Source organism: Ruditapes philippinarum, unplaced genomic scaffold, assembly GCF_026571515.1.
Source record: "Ruditapes philippinarum isolate M1 unplaced genomic scaffold, ASM2657151v2 ctg3691_1_1_1_1, whole genome shotgun sequence".
Classification (NCBI taxonomy): Eukaryota; Metazoa; Mollusca; class Bivalvia; order Venerida; family Veneridae; genus Ruditapes; species Ruditapes philippinarum.
In genome coordinates this window covers 106,419-123,905 of record NW_026863494.1, presented here as the reverse complement: position 1 = coordinate 123,905, position 17,487 = coordinate 106,419, and the positions used below count along the sequence as shown (strand labels likewise).

Here is a 17,487-nt window from a genome sequence, read left to right as displayed (position 1 = left end):
ACTTTGCCTATTTTATCAGTTTATGTTTTTTCAAGAGCTTCTAGTTATGCTGATATAATCTGTAATGTTTTAAAATGTATTTTTTGATAATCAATATGCATTGATAACGCATTAATTTAGGAGTTATGCAATATTACGAAAAACAGAAAGAATGATATAAAACTGCAAATCATAATTCCAGCCTTTGTAAAATGAATCATAACAGAAGTCAAATATATTGTTCCGCCTTTAAATTGTTAGTGCCGGCGACATATATAATTAACAAGATTTGACTATTTTTTCTGGTCCTTCGTGATCATCGATACCAGCACTATTAAGTGTTGAGAATTGAATACAGCGTAAGCCGGTGCTAGGGGGCATGAGGGATGTTGCACTTATTCATAATCTCTCATGAACAGGGGTCTGCAATTTTCATGTAATTATGTTGTGATTAATGCTTCCGAGGGATCACTTTGTTTCCAGATTTCTAAAGAACAGTTTTGACTTTTGTGCAGTTTAAAATGTTTGTAATGTCCCCAATATATTTCACTTATCTTGCATCGGCTTGATTTTCACTAATAGTATCAATCATAAGTACAAAAATATGATAATGCAGTGCACACAATACAATAAGCAAAATTTCTCAAGATGGCGCCACATAATTTTACGCAAAATGATAAGCTAAGCCTGTATTTACTGATGCTTTTATTTCATGAAAAAACGTGCATAAGTTGTAAATCCATTATTCTCCGAAAACCTCTCATAGATTTACTATTAATGTAATCACTATTTTTGTGTTTGGGTCAATTAGACAAAAAAATTAAAAACACTTTGCCTATTTTATCAGTTTATGTTTTTTCAAGAGCTTCTAGTTATGCTGATATAATCTGTAATGTTTTAAAATGTATTTTTTGATAATCAATATGCATTGATAACGCATTAATTTAGGAGTTATGCAATATTACGAAAAACAGAAAGAATGATATAAAACTGCAAATCATAATTCCAGCCTTTGTAAAATGAATCATAACAGAAGTCAAATATATTGTTCCGCCTTTAAATTGTTAGTGCCGGCGACATATATAATTAACAAGATTTGACTATTTATACACGTACACCACCTGCCCTCAGCCAATCAAAATGGATAATTTAATACCACATGATAACATAAAATTAAATACAAAAGACCTCAAAAAGGGGCATCTACGGGGTACGCCATTCGCTTTTTTTTGTCGGGATCCCTATACATGTATATAGAATTTAACAATTGTCTTTATGTACGAAACTCGAAATCCGTGTGTAGGCTCTTTTGTGGTTAACAACATATGATATGTTTCTCTTAAAAGAAGAAACATTGGCTCTTTTGACCAGGAAGGGTCTTTTTTACGAAAAAAAAGTCAAATACCCGGCTGAACGTCGATTCCTAGCATTTTTGGAAATGCTAATAAATGTTTTACAATACGAACAAAGAAGACAAACCTGAATGCGTTAAATTAACACAAAAAAGCACAAATTCCTAATAAAATAATTCAACAAAGCATTTTGATGATAAGTGCAATGTTAAATGCTTCTTTGCATGTTAGTGTCAACAAATAGTGTTGGAAGCATCTGTCAAAGTATATTCATATTTATGATAACTAGAGATATTGCGGAGTTTGGTTAAAGCAATTGATGATTCACCATCGTCTTTGTGTTTGCCTTTTCCGCGCTTAGAACGCAAGCATTTATGTATTCGTTTTCTGTATATCATTGCCAGGATGACTGAAATCAAGATAATGGCAGGAACAACGCTAAATATGATGACTGTATAATACGTATTCTTATTTGAGTATCTTATGTTAGGATTTTCTGTTGTTGCGTTGTTAAAATTGTCTCCACATTTTTTTGTCTTTGAATTAGGAATGGAAGAATTTGTTTCTTGTTGTGCTGTTCCAATTAGCGTCAAAGATATATTGACGATTGCATCATTTTGTCCTAAAAATAGAGAAATTCAAGGATTAACAAATAATTTGTATAACTAGAATTTGGCCTTGAGCAAAATAAAGCGTGTAGCTATCAATGGATTAGGGATTTAAACTGCAGAACTTAAAAGAAATAAAGTAGCAATGTTTATATTATAATTCAATTTTATAGTCCGAGCACGATAAACAGAACTTTCTTCATGTCTAAAAATAGAAGCACAGTCCATGAAAAGATAACCATGGGTGATTAACCAAAGTATTTCCATTAAAGATATAGAGATAGTAATTGAAGACAATATAACTTCAGCTGACTCTATAGCGTAGTAGGTTGAGCCACCTCTGCGAAAGAAATTACTTGTGAGTTCGAAACCTCGTTGAACTTTTTGTCTTTTTTTATTCCAGATTCACTGTAAAACACATAAATATCAGTTTGACAGATATGAATATATAACTGAAATAACACAAAGTCAAAATAACGCAGCTTAATACAAGTCAAAGCAGAGAACGAGAATATAAAACATTTTGTGATTGTAGTGCTCTACCGATTGCGCTATTACGGCAACTACAACTATCTATAACTATTATCAACCTTTCATTTACCTTTTTAGCTACAAAATAGACTGTTCCATACTATTAATAAACATGACGAAAGTTCTGTTTATCGTGCTGGGATTATACAATGTTTAACCCTCCAAAGGTTTGGTTGACATCTTGATTGCAATAATGCATTATTTTTCGTTTATGACATATAAATACTTAATTGAACTTTTAATCTGCGTGGGTCCAGTAAACGTTTTGCCGACTTATGGTATGACATCCTAATGGGCACTGTAAAGCACTGTAAAATGACAACATAGATCAGTTATATGCCTTAAAAGACACCTGTATGGCAAATTTTAACTAAAATTTACCTATGCATTTTTCCAGTGAAGGATATTTTTCTGAACTAAAACTTGGCTATACGAAGCTATTTTAAAAAAAATAATAAGAATATTCAAATGATGCATTTAAACTTTTATTATCAACGTTTGAAATACTCATAGAAAAACAACAATCCATGAAGAATATCCAAATAAATCCAGGCCAACGCGATTAAAGAACGTATAATCTATATATATATATATTGGATTTATATATATATATATATATATATATATATATATATATATATATATATATATATATATATATATATATATATATATATTGGATTTATATATATATATTGGATTTATATATTTATATTTATATATATATAAGAATATTTTACAGTCAAGTGGTTGAAAGTAATAATCATAAAAAAACAAAAATTATTAAGTAGCATAATTCAGTATAACTTATTCGATTAAACAATAAACATGTTCATATGCTAACAAATAGGATAGATATCAAACTATTAGTAAGGATTGCAAATACGAGAACAAACAACAAATTATAAATAAATTATACATTTACATCATTGCAACATTTTCGTTTGTGACACAATGTTTGTTTAATCTATATGATAGTGTTTCGTTAACCGCTTGTTTTAAAGATATACATTAATTAACGTTGCCCTAGACTAGTCTGAAACTTGATTACATTTATGTTAACTTTAATTGTGGTATATTTATATAGAATAAATAATGTAGAACACCACAGTCAGTGTTGAAAAACATAAATGATTATGAAGTATATTATGTGTGAGTGTTAGTGTTATTGTTTTTAAAGTAATAAAGTTACTTGAAATGTTTTTAATTACAATATAGGTTTTAAAAGTTTTTTAGATGTCAAGCTTTTGCAAATAAAATACCTTTTTGCAGTGTAATCGGACATGAATGTTGTAAGTTCGTTGACTTCCGTGTGAACGATTTTGAACTTTTGATAAATCCGCATTATTAAATACTTTGTAAAAAACATAAAACATATGACGAGATAAATTAGGGTCTTATTTGTGTTTTACAGATAAAATTCATTTATACATGCAAATTTAATCATAGGTAACTGTGATTGATATAATGTTTTCATGGATAATTTAAAACGAAACTAAACTATCACTCAAAGAAGAAAAAAATCTTACCATTTGATTGCAACTTGAAAACCCACAAACCATGACCCACTTCGTCCCAAAAATGAACTGAAGTTAGAATTTGTCTCCTTTTTTCCCCTTTTGTATTAATCTTCTCTGTAGACAAGTCCTGTAAAACTGAGGTTGTACCACTTGGTGATTTTAATGTCATGGTAAGACGATCGGCACTTGATATGTACACTCTGTAATATAGGCCCACATTTGCCAGAAATTCCCTAGTAGAAGGTAACTGTTTATCTAAATTACTGCTCTGCAGGATATCTTATTATAACCCTGGCGTGAACTATAAACTGTCCATGGTGCATTATCGATACAACTCTTATCAGAAACAATATGGCCATTTACCAGTGGTCAGTGTGGATTGATTTCACCTCAACATTAGATAAGGTCTAAGGAATGAAAATAATGTTGATTCTGTGAAATATGTTTTATATAGATTTAACAACTGATTACAAATATAATAACAAAGCCATTAATTGTCATAGTGTTACATTAAGTTTTATAGTTTTAAAATACATGCATAATTTAATACAGAAAGTTGTAGGTATTTTACAGTTTAGAATAAGTAAACAAAGATGCAGTTAAGGAAACTGATATAACAAATCAATAAATCAGTAGTACTGCATGCCGCATTCAAAACAAATGTAGTAAAACAGCTCATGTGACAATATCAATGACACTTTTTCCAAATACACATTATGACGCCTTTTTAAGCTGTAAAAAACCCTTGTGCACAAATCATGAAAATCAGTTTCCAGACCACTTGTTTGAACAAAAACAGCCCAGACACAAGCTGTTGTTCAATATCTCTAAGTATCTTCTTACAGGAATTGGTTGTATTATGTTGGCATAGATATTTAAAAAATGTCAATACTGTGGCACATTCTTCGCCTAGAATTGTTCTTGAACCACCCTGAAAAGATTTGAGAGCGCGTTTTAAATTACTTTTCTGAATATTGTCTCCACTTCTGCTAAGGACACTATAAACATCCTCAATGAATATAAAATTCTTATTGGTATTCTGATCTTTGTTGATCTTGAAGGTTTGAGAAAATTTCATGATAACCCATTGATGAGAACCTGTAAAAGAAACCTTTAAGTTTGAGTAAAACTTAAAAGCGACTATTTTCAATAACTTATATTTTGTTATAACCTATGGTTGTTAAGAAGTAGTGCCTACGGATGCCGTTAACAACAGACACATTGTTGTGACATTGGACTGAATTGACTGTGTATACATATTTCATTAATAATATTCTATGGTAAATGTAATAAATGTAGATGGTCTATTAACAAATCTCCTACTCTGAACAAGTTCTAATAAAATTAGATAGAAACGGTGACCTATAGATAGTTTGAAAGGTTCTACAATAATTTGATTCAGTAAAATAGGTTGTTGTACAAGGCTAAATTTCAATAGTTTCTTATCACATAATTGTAAACGTTAAACAAATGATTTTTATATATGTTACTTTTTTCTTGATTGTAAAACTGACTGCCAATTCAATGGAAATAAATTTCAAACTAATTTCTGACAAAAAAAAACACAAATAGAAAAATTTGTCCTGAGTGGTATTTACAAAGTTATTAAAAGTTCATATTATTACAGGAAGACCCAGTGCCTGTTACATAAGTTAGCCTTAAATCTATTCATTAACGTAAATATAATGAGCACTCAAAACTGCTTAAATACAAATGCAGCACTTTACTTTCAATGTATGTTTTCTCTTAAATGACCGAATTATTTCTCCGATCTAGACATGTATAAACTAATGCTTGTTACTGAGTATACATTTTAATTCGAACAGTAAATAAATATCTTACCTTTTCATATTTGCCTTCCACTGTGTTTTAAAATGAAAACAATTATCATATAAAAAGAAAACAGACTTAAACCTGCTATTCAACACAATAATATGAACAAGAGGCCAGCAATTTATTTGTATTAGTTTATGTAAACAGAAGTACCATCATTAGTTTCTGGTTTGGGCTTATCAGATGGAAATGGGATATTAATTGCCCCCCATGCTGTGAATCAGCCACACTGACCACTTAATGTCTTCATGGTAATTCTGTAAATAACAGTACTGTCCAGATCAGTAGTGATCAGATTTTTGGGTCTATGGTCTCGTCTGTGTAGACAACTTCAATTTTAGCTTTTTTGATGACAGCAACGCAAGTGGAATTTTCGGTTATATTAGTTCCGCACTCGTGACAAAAGACAGCTGTACGAGTGTCAGTGCTATCAAAATAATATTATTATACAATTTAGACATTGACACATTAATGAAGAAAATGCTATAAATGTTATTTCAATGTTATTGTCCATATGCTATTGAATGCTACTGTTCTTGCTGAATCTGTGTGATGGATTTGTCGTTTGAAGCTTAAGGGATGTTACTATGAAAATACAAATATTGAGCTACCAACAAAATTGGGACTGGGCAGACGAGACCATAGACCCAAAAATCTGATCACTACTGATCTGGACAGTACTGTTATTTACAGAATTACCATGAAGACATTAAGTGGTCAGTGTGGCTGATTCACAGCATGGGGGGCAATTAATATCCCATTTCCATCTGATAAGCCCAAACCAGAAACTAATGATGGTACTTCTGTTTACATAAACTAATACAAATAAATTGCTGGCCTCTTGTTCATATTATTGTGTTGAATAGCAGGTTTAAGTCTGTTTTCTTTTTATATGATAATTGTTTTCATTTTAAAACACAGTGGAAGGCAAATATGAAAAGGTAAGATATTTATTTACTGTTCGAATTAAAATGTATACTCAGTAACAAGCATTAGTTTATACATGTCTAGATCGGAGAAATAATTCGGTCATTTAAGATAAAACATACATTGAAAGTAAAGTTCTGCATTTGTATTTAAGCAGTTTTGAGTGCTCATTATATTTACGTTAATGAATAGATTTAAGGCTAACTTATGTAACAGGCACTGGGGCTTCCTGTAATAATATGAACTTTTAATAACTTTGTAAATACCACTCAGGACAAATTTTTCTATTTGTGTTTTTTTTTTGTCAGAAATTAGTTTGAAATTTATTTCCATTGAATTGGCAGTCAGTTTTACAATCAAGAAAAAAGTACATATATAAAAAATCATTTGTTTAACGTTTACAATTATGTGATAAGAAACTATTGAAATTTAGCCTTGTACAACAACCTATTTTACTGAATCAAATTATTGTAGAACCTTTCAAACTATCTATAGGTCACCGTTTCTATCTAATTTTATTAGAACTTGTTCAGAGTAGGAGATTTGTTAATAGACCATCTACATTTATTACATTTACCATAGAATATTATTAATGAAATATGTATACACAGTCAATTCAGTCCAATGTCACAACAATGTGTCTGTTGTTAACGGCATCCGTAGGCACTACTTCTTAACAACCATAGGTTATAACAAAATATAAGTTATTGAAAATAGTCGCTTTTAAGTTTTACTCAAACTTAAAGGTTTCTTTACAGGTTCTCATCAATGGGTTATCATGAAATTTTCTCAAACCTTCAAGATCAACAAAGATCAGAATACCAATAAGAATTTTATATTCATTGAGGATGTTTATAGTGTCCTTAGCAGAAGTGGAGACCAATATTCAGAAAAGTAATTTAAAACGCGCTCTCAAATCTTTTCAGGGTGGTTCAAGAACAATTCTAGGCGAAGAATGTGCCACAGTATTGACATTTTTTAAATATCTATGCCAACATAATACAACCAATTCCTGTAAGAAGATACTTAGAGATATTGAACAACAGCTTGTGTCTGGGCTGTTTTTGTTCAAACAAGTGGTCTGGAAACTGATTTTCATGATTTGTGCACAAGGGTTTTTTACAGCTTAAAAAGGCGTCATAATGTGTATTTGGAAAAAGTGTCATTGATATTGTCACATGAGCTGTTTTACTACATTTGTTTTGAATGCGGCATGCAGTACTACTGATTTATTGATTTGTTATATATCAGTTTCCTTAACTGCATCTTTGTTTACTTATTCTAAACTGTAAAATACCTACAACTTTCTGTATTAAATTATGCATGTATTTTAAAACTATAAAACTTAATGTAACACTATGACAATTAATGGCTTTGTTATTATATTTGTAATCAGTTGTTAAATCTATATAAAACATATTTCACAGAATCAACATTATTTTCATTCCTTAGACCTTATCTAATGTTGAGGTGAAATCAATCCACACTGACCACTGGTAAATGGCCATATTGTTTCTGATAAGAGTTGTATCGATAATGCACCATGGACAGTTTATAGTTCACGCCAGGGTTATAATAAGATATCCTGCAGAGCAGTAATTTAGATAAACAGTTACCTTCTACTAGGGAATTTCTGGCAAATGTGGGCCTATATTACAGAGTGTGGGTAGACTATACGGATGTGTTGACAGGCCTTAAATTGGTGGCAAATTCTTTCAGATAGGTAAGACCATGGCTAAACTATCTTTACAGAAGAACCAGCTTTGCCTTCACTGCAGTCCATAATCCATACTTTGGAATCTTCTAGAGAATGTTAACCAATAGAAATATTATTATTGACATTTATTTTGTAACATAAAGAATCCGAATTATTATCCCGACATACCGGTTTGCAATAATAACTTACCCTAGGTTTGATGCTTTTAAAGTGTGTTTCACAATTTCTACATGAAATGTCCTATCTATTGCATTTGTTACAAGTCTTGATGCATTCAAAATACCTGGGCCAAATACGGGATGAACTGAAAAATTGTTAATTAAGAGATATAAGTATTATGATCATTACAAAACATATTTCTTAAGTTCTTTTTGTTTTTTGTTATTCTTATTTTTACAGCTATGTGTTTTATAGAAAAAGAGTATAAACAAATCTTTAACTTCACACAAATGAGCAAATAATTCAAACAAGAAGATCGTAATTATGATAAAGGTAATGATAAGGAACATTTTGAAAAAAAGCTATAAATTAATTTTGAAAACTGCTCCTGGGTATTCTATTATATTTTGTACCCTTCGTACATTTTAGAAATGTATAATGAGTATTGAATTTTATTAGTACATTTTATTTCAAATATCCTGCTTCATGTTCCAATCATCAAAAGTGATGGTATTTACTGATAGTATGTATGTATTTAATTTTAAGAAACGTGTACGACTGTCTTACATTTTAGTCCTGCCGCATTTTCTATACCATTGCTTTTATCATCATTTGGAATAACATAATCAGATGAATATACTAGTAAATCCTCCACGTCTTCGCGAGTCAAATTTGGGCTTAAACAGATAGAAAAGAATATATCAAAGAAAATATCAATATCGTCTTTTATAAAAACTTTTTAGTGTTTTATATAATGTACATGTATTGATATAATTGTAAATACTAAATAATGTTACATTCTGGATCAGGGAAATTTAAAAAAAATGCCGAGTTATTATTCTCCTTATAATCATTATTATATTTTAAATCAATTTAAAAAGTTAATTTGTTAGTCATTTCATGTTTAATTAACGCAAAACTAGCTCTGCATTTGAATCTAAATTTATATTCATTGCAACATGTTTAACACATTTTTGTCGTATCTAGGCAGAAGGTCTAACTTATCGGTTTTCCTGGATAACTTAACCAGTATTTACCAATTTTAATTTTTGCGCTTGTGAACAAATACATGTACTAATCCCACGGGATATCTGAATAAGCGGTGTTGACGATCAATTTTCACGAGTGTTCGCCCCGGCTGTGGGTCGAACCGGCGACATACTAATTACAAAGCCGATGCTCTCTCACTATTGAGATCAGCAGACTGACATATTTATTGCAATAAGCGTTCTCTTTTCTTAAATTTATATAAAATGGTTGTACTTTGCCTGAAGCGCTAGAGCAATCATGCCTGCTACTTGTGCTGTTGCTGCAGATACCCCTGCGAATTGTGTACTGCACCTATCATTGATGGTTGCGGTTACCTTTAAATTTGCAAAGTTACTATTGATTAATGAAATCTACAAACCCATTAAATTTGAATGATAGTGTTCCTTTCAATAGCAGGAAATCGTCAAATTTTGTGACTTAATGACATCTATATTTTGAACATATGCATGTTTAAGGCAACAAAAGTAATGATTTATTCATTTAATTATATAAGCGTTTGCACACTTATTTTCTTAGTTAAACATTTTTAATACTTTTTATGTCTTAAGAACTTGCATAACTTTGTGTTTTGATAACTTTAAATCAAAAAGACGATTTTATCCCATTACTAGAAAGTAATATTTGGATATAAATTTACCATATTTTGAGCTGTAAGATTATTTCCGTCGTGGAGTCCCGATGTTAGAACAGCTGATGTTATAACATGATCAGTTGGAATTGTTCTATTTTTACCTACTGCACCAACTGTTATTGTATATTCACTGTTCATCAGTTCATTTATTTCTGGTCCAGCAGGGAAAACAAGTATGGCACCAAGGCCATGTCGACCCTTGAAATTATATTGATATGCAAAAAAAAATAAGTAAATCATGAAAGTAACTTTTTCTTTTTACAACATTGTTACACTATTAAAACCTTTAAGGAAAAGTAAGCACATTATGTGTCAGTCTTCAAAGATATGTCTTGCAAATTACAACGATATTATGCATAAAGTCAATAATACGAGTATGTTTAAGGAAGGTGTTTTAAAAATACCCATGCTTGTTCTTTCTAATAATATCTAAATTTTGAATTACCTCTTTTGCACATTTTTTCAAAGCTGATCGCAGTAAGCCAGTCATACGAGCAAAGAGTGTTTCGAATGCCCAAGAGTTCGAATAAATGTCAACGATACCAATCTTATGCAATAATGATTTTGCCATCACTGTAGAATTCGACCTGGTTTTAAACGAACCAGACTTGTCCGTCTGGAGAATTTCAAATATCTTCACAACTAGATAAGAAATCAGAAAAGCTGTAATCAGAAAACTACCTACTTACAATGTGGTAATGTTGGGTTCCTTCTTTACTTTACTTACATAGTAAAATACTTAAAATTATGATACAATATTCTGATTAGATTTAGATTTACAAATTACATTACCGATTTACGTGAAATATTTATAGAAAATAAAAGTGAAAACGCAATTACAGAATAGGAGTATCGTGAACAGTTACATTATACTTAGCAATGTGAAATTGTGAATAACTGCATAAAATATTTTCTTTCTAGCTTATTACTTTAACCGCTTCAAAGATTTTTTTATCATTTTAGCAATGTTCTTGATTTTTTTCAAGTTTTCAAGTTTTTATTGATACACCAAGGCAAAACTGAGCATGTGAGAAAGCAAAATTATAACACAACATTAAAAACACAGTAAAATGACGTAAAGTAAATTAAAAACAAGTGTTACAATATAACAAAACATTTTTTTTTAAAAAGTAAAGCGACATAAAGTAAAGTAAAAAAAAAACAATAAAATTAATACTATTGCAATATTTGAATAGGAGAATGAGATAATTATGAATTATTAAGAAAGAATTGTCCAAATATGTCTTTCTCATAAAAAAGGGCAATTATAACACATAAAATTTATCACCTAACTGCGTTCAATGACAAAGGCAATATCCCTAGCTTACCATAATCATACATGATGGGGTAGATACTTTATTTCCAGAACTAACTTGATATATTTTCATTTAATTGGAAACAATCAATCATCTCTACATTTTCTACTCCCCAGACCTCTGATTAACAATCGTATTGTGGACCAATTGGTAAGGTAAGGCGAGTTTACGAGTTTTTGTTAATGCAGAGCACATATATAGCTTTTTGTGCTTGATCATTTCTTTTTGTTATGCATAAAACCTAACAATTTAATGAAAACTGAACACCAGGATAGTCAAAACAATCAACGGTCTCAAGAACTTTACTCTCAAATTGTAAAGGACTAATATTTTTCAACCGGTTTTTTACGTTTACAAAATAAAATAATTTATGTTTTGGCAGTATTAATTTAAGACACGAGACACAGGCAAAATCTTATTATTTTTTATTAATGTCTTCGTTTTGAATTTTTCATTCATTATTCTGTAAATGTCCTCAAAAATGAATATACTAAAATGCCACAGGAACAAAACTTATAGAGAATAAAATGGCGCTTTCATAACTTTCAGGTTAGAGCGTTAAAATTTCACAATAGTTGTCACAGTGCACTCTAGAAACGTAAAAGAAACATGTCAGACTTGTTTCAATCATACAAAATCCACAATGTCTGTCATTGTAGCTTCCAGGGTTTGTTCATGTTACATACTTGTTTTTAAAAAAACTTGGTGATTCTGTCGGCGTCTATATATTGTTCAACATGTACAGATATATTTACTCTTCAAATGCAAAATTTACAGAATTTATACAGAAACACATGCTCGGGCTTTTTAAAATGTCGTTTTACCGTGTTTGGAGTACATAGAATCATTTTAATATTTTGTCATTAATTTGCCTGAGTATCCCTAAGTGTAACAGTAATCAGACATTGCTTTTATAAATCTTTAAGACTTTCTGCTAAATAAATGTGTCATCAATATAGGAGGAAGATAAAAACATATCAATTTACTATGACGTACATTATGAGACCAAAAATAAGCCTTCGAATCTCTGATAAAGGAATGAGTATAAGTCATTTTTTTCTGTTTCTATGATTTTTGTTGTTGTTTATTTTTGGAAGCTATTAAATCAATAAAATTACCAGCTATTGTGGCATTATAAGCAATGCCAGTGCTACAAATTCCATTTCCTTTCTCTGCAGCAATAAGACTTGCACATCGGTTACCGTGACTACAATGACATTAAAAATCATAAATAATAATTAAATAAAACAAATAAGAATGTATGACAACGTGTCCTGCAACATTTTGGGTGGCTTCACATATATAAAGGAAGGTCTGTTATACAATAAATAGTTAGGTTTATAGTATTTAGGGAACATAACAGCAAAACACAAAGGAATTATATATGGATGTTGGTGGAAAATTTGAGATACAAGTTACAGTCATATTTTACAAAATCTTCTTTGTTTTTCTTTTTTGTGGGACGGGAGGGGTATACCGCACCAATACTGTAAAGGTCATATGGCGATATTACAACTTTACTGGTGATTGAAGACCTCATGCTACCAACAAAATATAAAAAAACTATGGATTGATATTCGTATCAACGTATGTTGTATTAAGAAACACGAACTGTTTTCATTACGCTGAAAACAAAATATGTCAAGTTATAATTAATTACGTATTATATATTAAGTATTACAAAACTCACTCTGGATATGGTAAATCGGCGTAATCATGAAAATACTCTGGTGTCACGTCGGTTTCTCCTTTGATATAGTTGTATGAAAGGTCCTCGTTCTAAATCAATAGCAAAAAAAAACAGTGAACATCAACTTCTTTCATATAGTTAGATTATTGCAATACAATTTTAATTGAGCATTTTTTTTTGGCAATATGTATCGCCTATAGCAGCTGTGTAATGGTTAGAAAATAATATTTTACAAAGAAACAATAGCATACACTCAGAGGCACTTACGTTTTCTGAGAGGAATTGGTTATTTGTGAACGGATTGTGTTCATCTTTGGACCATACAAAAGTCAGCATATCATACTACAACTTAGAATTTTATTTACAATTCATTGGCAAGAAAGTAGAGAAAATAACAAAATAACTATGCTACTGCAAAATGAAAAATCACAAAATGGCTGTAAACATCGTACCAAAATAAAAAGTCTCTGAATCCCACTATATCTGTATGTGAATTGGTTCTAATACTTTTTGTGTCCTCCCGTGTAAATACCTGTCTCGTAGAAATGACGTAGTTCTCATAAAAGCTTGAGGAGTATTTCTCCAGTCCTGAATAACTGGGCTTGCTCGAGTTCCAGAAGCTCCTGCCTCCAAAGTCACCAGATCTAAACATCACACTTGTGGGCTGAATTGAACAGACGTGGGAGCAAGCGACCAGAAGCCCCTCGCAATTTGCTGAAACTCGAGCAAGCCCTTGTTCAAGAATGGAGAACTAAAAGACAGAGGTGTTTACGTGGTTACAGCCAAATGGGAGGACATACAAAGTATTAGAACTTGTTAACATACAGATTTAGTGGGATTCAGAGACTGTTACTGTTGTCACGATAGTTATAGCCATTCTGTGATTTTTCATTTTGCAGTAGCATATTTGCTTTATTTTTTCTATTTTTTTTGTAGATGAATTGTAAATATAATTCTTAGTAGTTAGTTTGATATAATAAATTGTGCATGGTCCAAATTTGAACAAAATCCGTCCACAAATAAGCTTTTTATAGAGAAAAATGTAAGTGTCGGATTATAAGTGCCTCTGATTGTATAACGGGTAAAGATTATTTGACGTTATTTGTAGTCAATTTTAATTAACCAGATTGTCAATATAAGTAACAATGAATCGCATTATTAAAGCTCGATTGATAGACAATATATGAAGATATATTTCTTTAAGCAGTAACTAAATAATTACGTAAAAAAGCTGCAAAGTTTATAAAGAACTATTTTGACACTTTTTGAAATGGCTATACATGTTAATGGGTTTTTGTTTCTCTGTAAAGGAAGGAAAACAAACAAAAAATGGCAATCGTTTTCAACATTGTTTATTTTACATTTTGTTTAATTCTAAGTCCTTTGTCGGTATGTTTCTCATCTACCTCACATGAGCAGTTTTCAACCCGGATATCTTAGTCTAGATAATGCAATTTCATGATAAGCATTAAAAAATAGCTGACAAGTATTTCTTTGTACAAACAAAGTACTTACTTTTTAACAATATGCATTTGTGTTATTTACGTTCAAAATAAGCTAAATTCATTGTGTACATAAATAGATAAGTATGCAATTTGTCGTCTTTCAAGAATTTCAATACAATAATTACTCAAAAGAAATAGAATCCTTTAGAACTCATAATGAAAAATTTAAAATAAAACATTTTCGGAAATTTTGAAATAATTGTCAATATAATTTCTATCAATTTTATTCAATATTATATTAAATAATTTGGTTATTGCTTTATACATATAAATGTACTTACTATGTTTTTCTTGAGGTCAGTGATATTTATATTAACACCAACATCAGTAATGGCAATAATTACGTTGAGACCGCTAAAGCCACGCCGCCATGCTTTTTCCACACCCATTCCATAGTAACTGTCATGTATTTCCTTATCAAAAGACAACATAATTTGAAAAGAATACTGTTAAATACTGATAAATACATTGTAGCTTCAGATTATTCAACACAGCCATTGGTCAGGAAGTCTATGCTTAAAGAGGGTTCATCCAGGCAGTGAGATTTAGGACCCCGGACAGTCACCAGTCATGTCCTTCAATAGTATTTATTATCTAAAGTGGTTGCCATATTTCATTGTCATCATTATTATAATCAAGCAATCATCGCTACCATCAAAATCATAGTAATCAAGACATTATGTTATCCTGATAATAAAATAAATCATCGTTATTTAGAAATAGTATCAACGATTTATATATAAGATTTTCGCTGACCATATATAACAAATTTAAGAAAATTATTAATGTTTGTTAGACAAGTTTCAACAAACTAAGCAACTGGTATTTCATAAAATAAAAAATCAACCATTGGTACTATACCTCTGTATTAATCCCTCCAGGATTCTTGAACAATACTTTTTTAAGCACTGAATACTCTTTAACTCGATCAAAACTCTGTATCTAATCAGTAAGAAAAATAGAACATCTCACTTTAGGAATAAACTCATTTCACACATGGTTACTATTTCACACCTTATAAAATGCAACCAATGAACATTCAGTGTTTTGTACCATGTAATGCTCCAATTAGAAACATTTTAGCCTTGTTTAAAATTCCAAAGCCCAAAAAGGCCTATATCAAATGCATATCACAGTCCATCTGGTCTTGTTTTCATTTTCGGGGTCCAAAAAATCAATAAAACTACTTCGTGTACTAAACGTTACAAACCCGTGGCAAAATGTCAAGCAATGGTGTTGTGAAATAAAAGGTCATTATACATCGTACACAGTTGCAAAACCTATATCAGACTCAGCTAGTGCCACGACCCATTTAGGGTTAACAACTGTGTACTCGTCACAAAGAGTTCAGTAGTGAACTCAAGAATGTATAATAACCTTATAGTTTTCACATCTACAAAAATAATATATTAAGACCAGAATTGTTTTAAGGCAATACTTAATACGAAGTTCAAGTTTCATTTATTTCAATGTGTTACCAGACCTTATTGGTACTAATGAGGATAAAAAAGAAAGTGAGGACAAAGAATTTAATAGAATTGAATTATAACTATATGCAAGTTGGTTACATATACCTGATTTTTAAACTTGTCTTTTACCAAGGCAATTGCTTCTTCTATACTCATATCATAACCAGAATATTTGAATGTGAAATCCCTTGAAGTAATCTGAATACAAAACAAAATAAAACACAACAGATATTTGTATTAAAAACATAATGACAAAAAATAAGAATTCTATATACTAGTGACTTATAAGTTTTCATTGCAGATAACTTTAGAAGTCTTTAAATTGTAGATTGAAATTCAAATTTAAATGATCAGAAGTAATTAACAAATCCCTTGCTACAAACACAAAATTTAAGTGGTAGTATTTCAAATAATAATGTAAAAAAAGAGAAATATGTATATAATAAACAGAAAATTCAGATTTTTTTCTATAAAAACAGGATTTATTTTTCATCTTGTGATATGAAAATTATTATATGTCACCTGTGGCTACCGCCAGTTATGAAATATTTATTTTCATACGATTTGATGAAAATAAATCCTGTATCTATAAGTAGAAAAACTTAAATCTCCTCTATATAATTATTATATTTGGAGTATACCTACCTTCTCGAGTTTTATCCAATGCAGTGTTTCCATTTCATTAAATAAATCCCCCGTCGGTTCCTCCGTAAATGATATTTCACATGTGTCCGAAGATTCTTCAACCAAACTACTAGAATAACCCAAACAAATGATAACCAAGAAATGAACGTGGATTTTCATGGTTTATTTAGTTCCCTTCCATACTTTACAAAATATTGTGGTTTACTTCCACACAGCATAATAAGAATTATATTTATTTCGAGTGTGATATAATGTTGAAATAGTGTCCACAACTTATAAATTTAAAACTTAATAAATTCAATTTGACCTTATCTCGTTAGTATTATATGTATATATCATAATGATGTCATATGTTATATGAAGGGGGTTTTAATCAGTTTTAACAATTATGTTATCAGCATATCGTCACGTTGGTGCAGTTACTGATACTTAAATAGCACTACTAAAATAGTAGTTAACCCGTTACTGCAATAAGGTGACGCTATCTATTCAATGTAATCAGCGTGAATTGTTTAAAATTAAACTAACAATTAATATTAATAAGGCGGGACCATA

The 17,487-nt window shown here is 30.4% G+C and overlaps 1 protein-coding gene across 1 annotated transcript; it reads right to left on the bottom strand.

Moving 5' to 3' along the window:
• Positions 1-677: 677 nt before the first annotated feature.
• LOC132722229 (neuroendocrine convertase 1-like) lies at positions 678-17,249 on the bottom strand. Its single transcript, XM_060706679.1, has 14 exons — positions 16,933-17,249; positions 16,393-16,485; positions 15,680-15,760; positions 15,100-15,231; positions 13,314-13,402; positions 12,742-12,830; positions 10,753-10,949; positions 10,314-10,505; positions 9,890-9,990; positions 9,194-9,303; positions 8,657-8,771; positions 6,148-6,250; positions 4,000-4,186; positions 678-1,953 (listed from the first exon to the last, which is right to left on the bottom strand). Exons 1-14 carry the CDS (start codon positions 17,089-17,091, stop codon positions 1,565-1,567), a joined length of 2,037 nt encoding a protein of 678 aa, XP_060562662.1. The 5' UTR covers positions 17,092-17,249; the 3' UTR covers positions 678-1,564.
• Positions 17,250-17,487: the final 238 nt, after the last annotated feature.

What these genes read in the sequence shown, in the direction of transcription:
- LOC132722229 (XM_060706679.1), bottom strand. Translation starts at nt 17,091, where the DNA reads ATGAAAATCCACGTTCATTTCTTGGTTATCATTTGTTTGGGTTATTCT. An exon ending in CTGGAGGGATTAATACAGAG is followed by an intron (nt 15,232 to 15,679) that starts GTATAGTACCAA and finishes TCTTTTGATAAG; the next exon opens with GAAATACATGACAGTTACTA. An exon ending in TGAAAAAATGTGCAAAAGAG is followed by an intron (nt 10,506 to 10,752) that starts GTAATTCAAAAT and finishes TATAATTTCAAG; the next exon opens with GGTCGACATGGCCTTGGTGC.